The sequence below is a fragment of the Macrosteles quadrilineatus genome, unplaced genomic scaffold (assembly GCF_028750875.1).
Source record: "Macrosteles quadrilineatus isolate MER2022 unplaced genomic scaffold, UCM_ALF_1.0 Scaffold_2__2_contigs__length_208266976, whole genome shotgun sequence".
In the NCBI taxonomy this organism is placed as follows: domain Eukaryota; kingdom Metazoa; phylum Arthropoda; class Insecta; order Hemiptera; family Cicadellidae; genus Macrosteles; species Macrosteles quadrilineatus.
In genome coordinates this window covers 142,131,495-142,143,927 of record NW_026542595.1, presented here as the reverse complement: position 1 = coordinate 142,143,927, position 12,433 = coordinate 142,131,495, and the positions used below count along the sequence as shown (strand labels likewise).

The 12,433-nt window shown below is 41.0% G+C and overlaps 1 protein-coding gene across 1 annotated transcript in view; it reads left to right on the top strand.

Moving 5' to 3' along the window:
• The first annotated feature begins 7,341 nt into the window (after nucleotides 1-7,341).
• LOC128985341 (blastoderm-specific protein 25D) overlaps nucleotides 7,342-12,433 on the top strand; it is a 42,547-nt gene continuing 37,455 nt past the window's right edge. Inside the window, exon 1 of the mRNA XM_054404757.1 lies at nucleotides 7,342-7,551. Within this exon, the coding sequence (XP_054260732.1) occupies nucleotides 7,525-7,551 (27 nt within the window). The 5' untranslated portion in view covers nucleotides 7,342-7,524. The remainder of the gene's footprint in view (nucleotides 7,552-12,433) is intronic.

Below are 12,433 nucleotides of genomic sequence, written 5' to 3'. Positions count from 1 at the left end.
TCAAAAACAAGTCACCAAAACAAACGTGCAATAATCACTACCAGGCCTACGCCGATTCTCCACACTCCTAGGGGGTCGTTGCTGACTACGCAACTCGGGCTTCGTCCTAACTATCCAATAGTTAAGCCCAGAGTGCCTAAAACACGGTGAGTTACACGACGACTTGCCAATAAAAACCACAACGCGTGTTATCACCAGGCGGGGTCTACTAGGCCACTATAATCCAATACACAACTCTATGGCCCAAGCTAACAACCAAACAGTTTACTCAATAATAATACCAGATAACAATACAAGTGCACTATAGGTAGAGTGACTACACCACTAGTAGCTGGTCTCAATAAATACCAAGCCAAACAAGCAAAGCTAAATGGCAATCGCACTACTATTAAATTATTGAGCTACTTAGTAACAGATAAATAAATATTAAATACGTTCCAAACACTAGATAAATATATTATCTGATAGCCGGTACTCCGCTATCCAAGCTACCAAGCTACCAAGCTAACGTGTTGGATTACTAAGCAAGCTGTTCAGGTTAAATTAAAATAATCAAATGAATAAACAATAACAACCCTACTACTGCTACTACCAACTTTATGTTACTTAGCTGGGCTTCTGTTAATCGGCTAATAATATTAGCTACTAGCCTACTGGCCACGTGTTTCCAACTACGCACGCTAAATCGTGCAGCCTAGGTTTGTCGGGCCTCAGAGTTATTAGTAATATAACTAACTCTAGGTACAACGCAAAATAATATCTACTACAGTCGATTAAATTATATTATTTGCGCTCTAGCACCTGCCCAGAACCGTCAGGAATACACTTTAATATTATTCCTGACTAATATAAATCCTAACTACCGTCAGGCTTTGACCAGCACGGTTACAACTCTAACCCTCGCAATAAAATCAGATAATAATATTATCAAACTAATAATATCGGCTCCTTAACCAAAATCAAAAGAATGTCGTCCACTCACCAGTAGTGGGTCTTAATACCCAACTCTACACCGACACTCATTGTCCACCAGTCTCACCAGTCACACCAACGTACACGCCACTCGTCTCCCAAATCACTCACTTCTTGACTGTCCGAGATCCACCACTAGAATGTCCGTCCTAGGCTATCCTGAGAAACTAGGATATCCCAGGCTTATCGGCACTGATAAGCCGGGTCAAAGGGCGCTCGCTTGCTTCGCCACCGCCGCTTGCTGATGCCAACAATAGGTGCGCGGCCAAATAGCAAATATTTACCCCCCTAGGAAAAATAACTCGTTACATCCCCCACTTACATCGGGATGAAAAAAAAGAAAACGGCCAAAAAGAAAAAAAAATCTTTGAACTCCGGCCAAAACAAAATACTCCAGCCCCTAACCCAATGGTGAATTCTACACCACAGGTCTCAAACTCAAACAAAGAAAAACTCTTTTACTAGCCACTACCAGCCAACATGGTACTGAAAGATTTGGCATCAGGAATCAGACGGGGATTTCCATTGCAAGGGCCTTCGGGGTCTTCGTCACTAATTTTGACACTGTCCATGCGGCCCACTTGACCAGAACAGTCATCACCCACGCCCATTCTTACTACCTCTGTCCCACATGTCCCCAATCCGAGGTCTCGGATAACATCCATACCCAGAATCATGTCTATGGTGAGAGTGGGGACATACAAGGCATCTCCCATCCACCGTCTTCCCGCAGCTTCTCCTGCTAGCCGAAACGAACACTCGGCCCTCGACCGTGACCCATCTGCCATCCTTAGAGGAGTGGCCTTCTTACATGGCTCTATCCCCTGGCGTTGAAGATGTTCGGCGACTCCTCGCCCAACCAAGTTGATGACGGACCCAGTGTCCAGTAACGCCACGAAAACGCTGCCCATCAGCACAACTTCAACAAAGGGCCTAGAGTCCAAAGTTAGCCGGTCCTCGTCTACTCCACCAACCAGGCTGTTTAGTTTTCCGAGCCACTCGGACCACTCTTCTGAGGTCGTTCGTTGTCGGTGGCCTTGCCCAGTTGACCTCCTGATGTCTGGGCTGGCCTGCCGTTTCCCGCCCGACATCCACACTGACTACCGTCAAACCAGGTTTGCCACACCCATAACAGGAGACGGTCCTTGGTTCACCACATTCTCGGGCAAAGTGACCAATGTCCTGGCACCTAAAACATTTCACCGTCCCCTTTGGACCCTCAGGCGCTCTAGCTGCTGTCACGGGCCGTTGACCGTGGACCCGATCCGACTTCAAAGCTACCCGTCCACGCGACTCGGCTTCCGGAGATGGTCTCTCGAAACTCCGCTTCTCGACGGCGGCAGTTTTGGCACGCTTCTCCACCTTCTTTTTGGGTGTGTAGGCGGTTTCCAAAACCAGCGCTACGTTCGGAGAAGGAGGAGGTCTAAAGGCCGCCTTCTCTCGCAGATAGGCCTCGTAATCTTCGGCTAACTCAACCATCTCGGCCAGATTGCGGAAGTCCCGCCGTCGCACCATGAGTTTGTACTCTGGTCGCATGTTGTTGTAGATCAAGTCCAATCTACCATGCTCTGACAACGTACCACTACGCCTAAGCAAGGTACTTATGGCAACAACGTAGTCCCGGAAGTGCTCGCCTTCACCCTGTGTCCTTTTCCGGATCTCCTCATCCAAGTTCCTCCAATATCCTGGTGGGAAGAACTGGATTTCAAACTGACGCCGGAAAGCTTCAAAGGAATACAGGAGCTCCTTGCAATTCCTGTACCATAGAAGCGCTGAGCCTTGCAACAGCTCCGGCAGCGCTCTGAGCAGGTCCTCCGACGATATAGAGTACGAGACCATCAGCTCTTCAAGACGCTCCAGGAATGACACAGGGTCTCTACGTCCATCAAACTTCAAACCCCACTTTCGGACAATGTCACATATCTTGGAGCAATTCTTCGGCTCCACCCTGCTGGCCTCATTCGAGAGCATATCCGATCCACGTGGCACCTCCACGCTAGAAGGACGGACTGGTCTCTCCGAATGATCACTAGGTCGCTGCCATCCCTCGGGTCTACTTGGTAACCCAAAGGTAGGCATGGGAGCAGCCACAACAGGGGACGTAGGGTTGGCAGGTCTTTCGAACCCATAACCGACCTCATTACTCGGCGAGCCTCTCGCCTGTCGCACCACCGATGCCAGATATTCTCGAAGAGTCCGGGTATCAGTCTCCAAAGACAACCCAAGAATCTCTTTGACCGCCTCTAACTCCCTGCTACGTTCCACTATCTCTATTTGGCCCGAATCAGTACTACCCAGTACCTGAGGTACGGTTCTCGGGGGGTCAGGAAGTCCCACAGTTGTAGTAGCCGGCGGTACATATGTCGGTGCAGCAGCCCCAGCCGTACACAGCCTGTCATCGCTGTACCGACGGGCATTCCGCTGCTTCCAAAACGACGAGAATCTCTGCCGTAATTCTGCAGCAGTCCCAGTGGTCACCAAACCATACTGGTCCATCGTCCTCATGAGCTCCCCTTTCGAGAGGTCATATATCCAACCCACGCGACCGTCCCGGGGCTGCGACCCCAAGGACATAGTCGCTGGCGCGGAATAGGTCAGAGACGTTGTCACCGTCGTACCCACGACCGATGAAATAGTCGGCCAAACAGGCGAAGACGCAGGCCACAATGACGACGTCGTCATCACCGACAGTTCGGAGCTAACCCCAGAACTAGTTGTAACAATAGCAGACGTGATAGGCGTACCGCCTAGCACAGACGTCGTGCTCGTAGTCACAACCATATTTAAAATCCAAATACCACGACAAATCCGCAAAAATAAGATCGAAACCAATTAAAATGTATTTAACACCGTTATAATAAATCAAACCAATTATAGGTGTGAAAGTCAAACCACAAATACACAATAAGGGTTCTCACTCAAATAATATTCAACACTAAAGCTCAATTAATTAGCAAAATAATATTTACCAACTAATATCTATGTATACAACCACTAAATAAATAAGGGTTCACAACACACCACGCTGTAACAGAAAACAGGTTAGGCCTACCCAACCGACTATAAAATCACAGCAGGTCTGCCTAGAACTCTGCTCAACAGCTCAGGTCCGCAGCCAATCTGCACAAGTCTGAAGCAAATCTGCAAAAAAAAATTATTTTGTTCGGGCGCCGTTAATACGTCAGCAACTCAGCACCACTGCCAACCTCAGTCCCTGTTCGCAGGCGCCATCTTGCGACGCTACCTTCTGCACTGGAAAAAAAATAAATATTAAAAGTGCAGTCGTCGCAACCGTTTGCCGGGGATAGCTCAGCCTACGATGGCTGGGTAAAGTTCCAGGGTCTGCGATAAGGTCAGGGAAACCACTAGGCCAATAGCCGGGTCTAACCGGTATAGGACTGGCTCATACACGGGCACTGTGAACAAGTCAAAAACAAGTCACCAAAACAAACGTGCAATAATCACTACCAGGCCTACGCCGATTCTCCACACTCCTAGGGGGTCGTTGCTGACTACGCAACTCGGGCTTCGTCCTAACTATCCAATAGTTAAGCCCAGAGTGCCTAAAACACGGTGAGTTACACGACGACTTGCCAATAAAAACCACAACGCGTGTTATCACCAGGCGGGGTCTACTAGGCCACTATAATCCAATACACAACTCTATGGCCCAAGCTAACAACCAAACAGTTTACTCAATAATAATACCAGATAACAATACAAGTGCACTATAGGTAGAGTGACTACACCACTAGTAGCTGGTCTCAATAAATACCAAGCCAAACAAGCAAAGCTAAATGGCAATCGCACTACTATTAAATTATTGAGCTACTTAGTAACAGATAAATAAATATTAAATACGTTCCAAACACTAGATAAATATATTATCTGATAGCCGGTACTCCGCTATCCAAGCTACCAAGCTACCAAGCTAACGTGTTGGATTACTAAGCAAGCTGTTCAGGTTAAATTAAAATAATCAAATGAATAAACAATAACAACCCTACTACTGCTACTACCAACTTTATGTTACTTAGCTGGGCTTCTGTTAATCGGCTAATAATATTAGCTACTAGCCTACTGACCACGTGTTTCCAACTACGCACGCTAAATCGTGCAGCCTAGGTTTGTCGGGCCTCAGAGTTATTAGTAATATAACTAACTCGAGGTACAACGCAAAATAATATCTACTACAGTCGATTAAATTATATTATTTGCGCTCTAGCACCTGCCCAGAACCGTCAGGAATACACTTTAATATTATTCCTGACTAATATAAATCCTAACTACCGTCAGGCTTTGACCAGCACGGTTACAACTCTAACCCTCGCAATAAAATCAGATAATAATATTATCAAACTAATAATATCGGCTCCTTAACCAAAATCAAAAGAATGTCGTCCACTCACCAGTAGTGGGTCTTAATACCCAACTCTACACCGACACTCACTGTCCACCAGTCTCACCAGTCACACCAACGTACACGCCACTCGTCTCCCAAATCACTCACTTCTTGACTGTCCGAGATCCACCACTAGAATGTCCGTCCTAGGCTATCCTGAGAAACTAGGATATCCCAGGCTTATCGGCACCGATAAGCCGGGTCAAAGGGCGCTCGCTTGCTTCGCCACCGCCGCTTGCTGATGCCAACAATAGGTGCGCGGCCAAATAGCAAATATTTACCCCCCTAGGAAAAATAACTCGTTACAGTGTATCACAGCTTTTTGATGCTGCTTACTTCAAATTAGCTGTTATCACAATGGAAAAATATAAATAGTAAAAAATATAATAGTGCTGCCCTGCTACCATAGACAAAAAGAATTAAATAAATTTCATTCTTTTTGTCTATGCCTGCTACCCTGTTGGTAAACCTTATAACTTTTAATGCTATTTGAATATCATATAATACTTTTATTGGTCAAATCAGCTGACAAAATTATTTAATTCCTTTTAAATGTGAATACCCATAAGGTTAACATGGGAAACTCCAATGGGCAAGGCCCCACGTTTTTCTAGTGGGGCCTTGCACTGGGGCGGAGTCTGAAAGGAGTTTTGAGATAACAATATTGTCAATATGAATGATACCCCGAATGTAATCTTTGATTCTCTTACAAATTTCTATTGAAATGAACAACCTCGCCGATTAAATAAGATCAAACCCCACTCCATACATGGAGGACATCACTAATGGGCCTAAATATTGGCAGAATCGATTGGAGAATCAATGGCAGAACACAGGTTGTTTGTAATTGTATTGTAAAATACTATTAAAAAAAAGATAACAGAGGGAGGTTCTAGTTTGGATGAACAACAGTGAACAGAATGTAAACTGCTGCAATTTGTTTGCAAAATAAAAAAGAACGAAGAACAGCTGAACATATTATATTATAAAGACCACAAAAGGGAAATAAAAAAGGCAGGTTGCGAGCCTAGTGGTTAGCGTCTCGGACTTTTTTGATCAATTGTCAATTATTTAAGATGGGGACGCCACTATGTGAGTATTTTAACCCAAATATGAGTGTGGATAAGTGGCGCGATCTTAGTCTTGTTAGTGACTAAGGCCGACATATTCCTTAGACACTTTGGTGCGGGAAGGATGGGTTTTTAATCATAGACAAGGGAGTATGTTGCACATTCACAAAACTTTTAAAGGGTTTGAATGGGCCGCTTTTTCATAACTAAAAGCGTTAGACTTTACTTCATTACAAAAATTCCACAGGCGTATTCCAAATTCCAACTGTGGTAGGTAGGTACACGATCAACACAATACCTATAGGATAGGTACAGTACAAAAGGAAAATTATATAATGGGTAGTGTATTGACACAGTCTCTCTTAATAATTAACAATTGCCTGCTATTGCTAAGCCTGACAGTTTTAATATTAACTGGCCGAGTGCTATTAGTCAATCTTTAATGTATTTCTTTCCACAAATGAATTTGAGTATAAAGTTTTCTTCCTTTAAGTACACACACTTTGGTAAAAACTACCATTTTACATTACGCTATGTTTTGATAACATAATATAATTAATATATATCTATTAGTATATAGATTATAGATAGTTATATCGATGTAATATATTATGTAGGAAATATTATTTCCTAATTATGGATAGTACCACTACCACTTGTACTACTAAAATCAATGGCAATGACTGTTGCTTACATTTTTGTTTGAAGACTCTTTTTAAGGATCAAAAAGTTCTGAAACAGCGAAACAGCTGACTTGACTAGTAAATTGATCATGTGGCGGTTGGCTCGAGTCGATGGCTGGTTGGTTTATTCTGTTTGGTTAGTTACGTTATGTCATTTTTTTGTTGTGGCCTAAATGTTATTCCATTAATACTGTACTGTGTCTGTGTATCTCCCTACCACTTACTTTTGGCTCAAGATAAATTTACTTACACAATCATTTGCTCATGAAAATCAGTTGAAGTTCCTTTATTAGTATCTATAGTTTAAAACAATATTCTTAAGACATACATATCATCTTTAGTCATGATACACTGTATAGCAAACTGTTTGTTTCCCCAAGAAATTATTAATGATTAGATGTTGCACGGTAATGTGGAAAATAAGGTAGGTAATTTCATGTCAACCATACTCTACTGCTTATTGTTAACCTTTTAACCTATTTAAGATTTACCAGACCTGATTTAATGGCCCTTGTTACCTCCAAAGCCTTTTCATGAGGTCTACAGATTTTGGGAATAGGTCAACAACATTTTAGGCTTTTAGAAAATATCAAAATAATCTATCCATCTCTTGGCCTTAATAGGCCCAATTCAGGCATAGGTTCTAGTTTTACATTTTGGAACTAGCCAATGGCAAAAATCTCAAAGAGAAGGTTCTGAAATCGATGAAGGTCTAAGTTAGTTCCTTATTAGTTAAACCAATAGGCTAGGCCTAACTCTAAACCTTTACATCTATTAAGTAAGCTATGTGGATGCTTGAAGAAGCAGTTGACTACCTAAGGTATCCAAAAATTAAATACAGGATTGGCCTAACCCTTCAAAGCCACAATAACCTAGATTTAGTCATACTGGGGAACTGTGATAAAGTTATGTTAGGTAACGGAAGGGGCTGCACTTAAGTTTACGTCCTACATTTACTCACATACTGCAGTTTGGTTAAGGTTAGGCCAAGTTTAGAGTAGTTTCATTTTATAATTAGCTGACAAGTATAGTAGTTAATGTATAGCCTAAACTTAGGCCTAATGTATAGGCCTAATAGTAAATGTAGCCTAGGACGTAAACTAAAGTGCAGCCATGGAATGATCGTTACTTTTCTTTTCTATGTTCTCTATGTTAACGAAAGGATCTGATCATGATGTAGGCTAGCCTAAGTTAGGTACCTACCATAACTCAAATTATAAGTTAGCCTAGGCCTACTTCTCCTCTGTCCTTTGTTAAGGATAATTTCTTTGCAACACTCTTAGTTATTCATTGACAGATTGTTAAGTCACGGATTAATCGTTAACCCTCCGAGTGTCCATAGTTTAGGCCTTATACATGAAATGCATAGATAGGTCAAAATGTTGGTTAATACATCTCATATTCAGTCTTTGAGTAAATATTTATACATTTATTTACTCAAAGACTGAATACGAGATGTATTAACCAACATTTTGACCTATCTATGCATTTCATATGTAAAAAATGATTAATAAATGTCTTATGTCTTATGTCTTATGTCTTATGTCTTATGTCTTAATGTCCGCCTATTTTTGGCGCATTTGCAAGGTTTTATTAAAACGGATCTGAGAAGCTTAAAACAATGTTAATTCTACTGTTCTATATACCATTTTGTTTGGAAAATCATGGGCTTCAATATTATACATAAAACATAAGGAACATTTGTTTCAAAAAAAATTTTTAGGTAAAAAAAAATATTTTGAAAAATTAAAAAAAAAATAAGTTTGCGCTCAATGAAATTGTATAAATTATAGGCCTGTAAATATTTGAAAATAGCCACTTTGTTCTAAATTTTATGAGGATTACAAATATATAATAATATAAGAAAGTAGATTTGCAAATAAATAAGTTATGGGCAAAAAACAGATTTCAGTACATAGCGTTTAGCTAAGAATGCATAGCCTAACCATAGCTAGGAATCTGGCTGATAATTTACATCAATATCACTACCTACTTCTTCAGGATCATCAACCAGCCCTTCAAAATCACTTAAATCTTCTTATAATGCACCACGTATATCACTACTTTTGATTTTTAACACTAAAACAATGATAAACGTAATAAAACACATCAGTCATCGGTCCGAGGGTAACCTAGCTATTTACAAATACGCACGTCAGCTGTCTGCTACAATTACGATCGGCTCGGAGAACATAAAGTGCTTAGAGACAGACCTCTGGAGAAAGCGTAGAGTATAACAAAAAGAACGATACCTAACTCGATCCAGTTCAATCCGATTCAGTCAGTCATAGAGCCTTCGCCGGAAACGATGTTCGTGAGTCGAAAAATCGACGCGTGACACTACACAAAGTGTGTCGCGCGTCGATTTTTCGACGAGTGACGCTCGGAGGGTTAAGGAAAGGAGGATGTTCATTCCAAAGGCCTTGAGAAAAGAAATCTTATCAAGAGTACATGAGGGACATTTGGGCATAGTGAAATATCGTCGGCGTGCTCAAGGATCTTTTTGGTGGCCAGGCTGTTCAACCGACATTAGTTCTACAGTGGAAAATTGTCCGACATGTAGGTGTAGAGCATAGACTACAGCGAAAGGAGCCTCTGATGTCTACGCAGCTTCCTCAAGAGCCTTGGACCCATTAATTCGCAGACATTTTGAAATGTAACGAAAACTGGTATTTGGTAATGCAAGATAATTTCTCACGATAACGGTGGCGTTGTCCTGTAATCCAGCTAGCCTACTAAACTTGTGAGGTCATGAATCGTGGATATTAGGCATGCTCTGTGGATGCAATGCTCCCTGGTGTGGATTAACCTTAGCACTAGTGAGTACTACAACTATATGCACTACCTACTATCCTTTTTATTTATTTATTTCCCAACGGATTGCACCATTTTACAAAATATGTGTTTACAATATGAGATAGCATTTACAATAGTATACTAACTATAAAAGTAATAACAATAGTAGCCTAATAACAAAGTAATAACAAAGTGATAATAAATAGTAATAGCAAGTAATAACGAAGTAATAACAAATAGTAATAACAGAAAGAATAAACTAAAAGAGTACCTAATAACAATGAATTTACTCAGCAGGTTTCAACGATAAAAGATAAATATGCATATGTGTTGGGGTGTGGTTACTCAAGTGAGCAGGGAGACCTTCTTCTTGGACGGGAGGGGCTTCTCACAGGAGAAGTCCAGTTGAGCGGCCTGTTAATGAGACCATTTTGTTAGTTAAAAGGGGAAAAATGTGATTCGGATTCCACTATAAACTATAGGTCCCTTAGTTGCCATTGGTTGTATGAGCTATTAATTAACAGCTGTGTCTTAAGGAACATAGTGGCCTTCGTCACTAACAAGACTAAAAGATTGTGTCATCCTACACTCATATTTGGGTAAAAATACACACATAGTGGCATCCCCATCTTATAATTGTTTGGTTTTGAATTGTGATTTAAAGGATATGTAGGCTATAACTTAAGTGAATGTCTGATATTTGGGAGTTTTTAGTTTCCCTTCTGGTGTCCTGGGCTGAGGACTCTGAGCAAGAGAATGAGAATGAGAATGATTTATTTCCTGAAAGCATAATATGTACAAGGAAACGTCAATACATCAAAATCTTAGCCTAAGCCTGCAACACACCATGCAGAGAATTGAAAAACAAAAACAAAACTTATTTATCATCACACATTGGCACTCATTGGCTAAAAAAACTTACTTACTTGGCCAGGTGAAATTTCAAAAATACTCTTTGAATGAGTAAATTGGATTTGCCAAAAGAAGAGATTCTATCCCCATTTTGAATTTTGCCTCCGGCAGGTTCCGAGCTGTACAAGGGAGTTTGTTAAAAAACTTATATCTCTGTATACAATAGCTAGATTGGACCTTTCTTAATCTAACATAGGGTACATTCAAGTCGTCCTTCCTCCTAGTATTGTGAGGGTGGATATCACTTCAGAGTTCGAGAGAGCCTGACTCCTGCTTAGTACACACTAAGCAGGGAAGTCGTTGATTGTAGTTATTACTGTAAACATGTTTATAGCTGTTGGAAAATTTTGCTAAGGTAATAGGCTTGAGTTTCATAATGTTGGTGACATTTAACACAGTTAACTTAAGGCATAAAAGGCTCAATTAGGCAAACCAAACACTTCCATCGAGTTTCGGTGTGTACCTGAGCTATGACTATCATACTCCACCAATTTTGGAGCTGCTTCAGAGTTGCGCTTGAACGTCCAACCTCTCCAATCTCAGTCCAAGCTGCTTGACCTGCTTTTCCAGTTCTAAGCTAGTCCATGGTGCGATCCATTCTGACAACCTACTGCAGGAAATTCCTTATACTAGAGCAACACGATCTTTGGATAGGCCTAGGCCTACTTACTTTGTTCACTTAGGCTATACCTGGCAAAAATTCCTCCATACATTTTGGATTGCCCAGATACAGTGTCTTGGAAATTAAGTGGATCTCGAGTTGACTTTCAATGAACAGTTGCCGTCTTTCAGAAGAAGAGCTTCGGAAGAAACCTTGGCTTTGTTAAGTTATGCCTGTTTGATAGCTTCATCTTCTCTTTTTATTGTTACTCCTAATCTTAGTAGGGACCTGTGGCGTCGTCCTGTAATCCAGCTACTAGGAGGTCACGAATTGTGGATATTTATAGGGATGCATACTCCCTGGTGTGGATTAATGTCCGTACGAGTGAGTACTACGACTATCCGTAGTACTATCCTGATAATTAGACCAATTCGTATATACCAAGGCAAAAATGTGGTTCGGATTCCACTATAAAATGTAGGTCCCTTAGTTGGCATTAGCTTTATGGGCTATTAATTAACAGCTGTGTCTAAGGAATGTCGGCCTTAGTCACTAACAAGACTACAAGATCGCGCCACTCATCCTACACTCATCTCCATTCATTCTTGGCTTAAAATACCTACTTTGTATGGTTGCCATTTAAAAAGAAACTATAAAGTATTTGATTTGTTTTTTATATAGTTTAATAGATTATCAATATAATTGTCTCATGTAGGCCTAGTCAACTATTGTTATAATAATAATAATTAATGTTGTAATAGTTTATTTTGTTGTTGCTTTCAAAATCATTTTATAGGGTAGGACTTTTTCTGAACTCATATTTAGGCCTAATATAGGCCTAAGGCTCAATATTTTGTTGTTAAGAATTCAATAACCTACTTTGGTGTTGTAATTATCTGGATTAATATTCATGCTGTTGGTGATCAATGCAATGAAATGAACATTAACTTTACTGGTATTTGAACTCTGCTCTTGTGTCTACCAAATATGTAGGCCT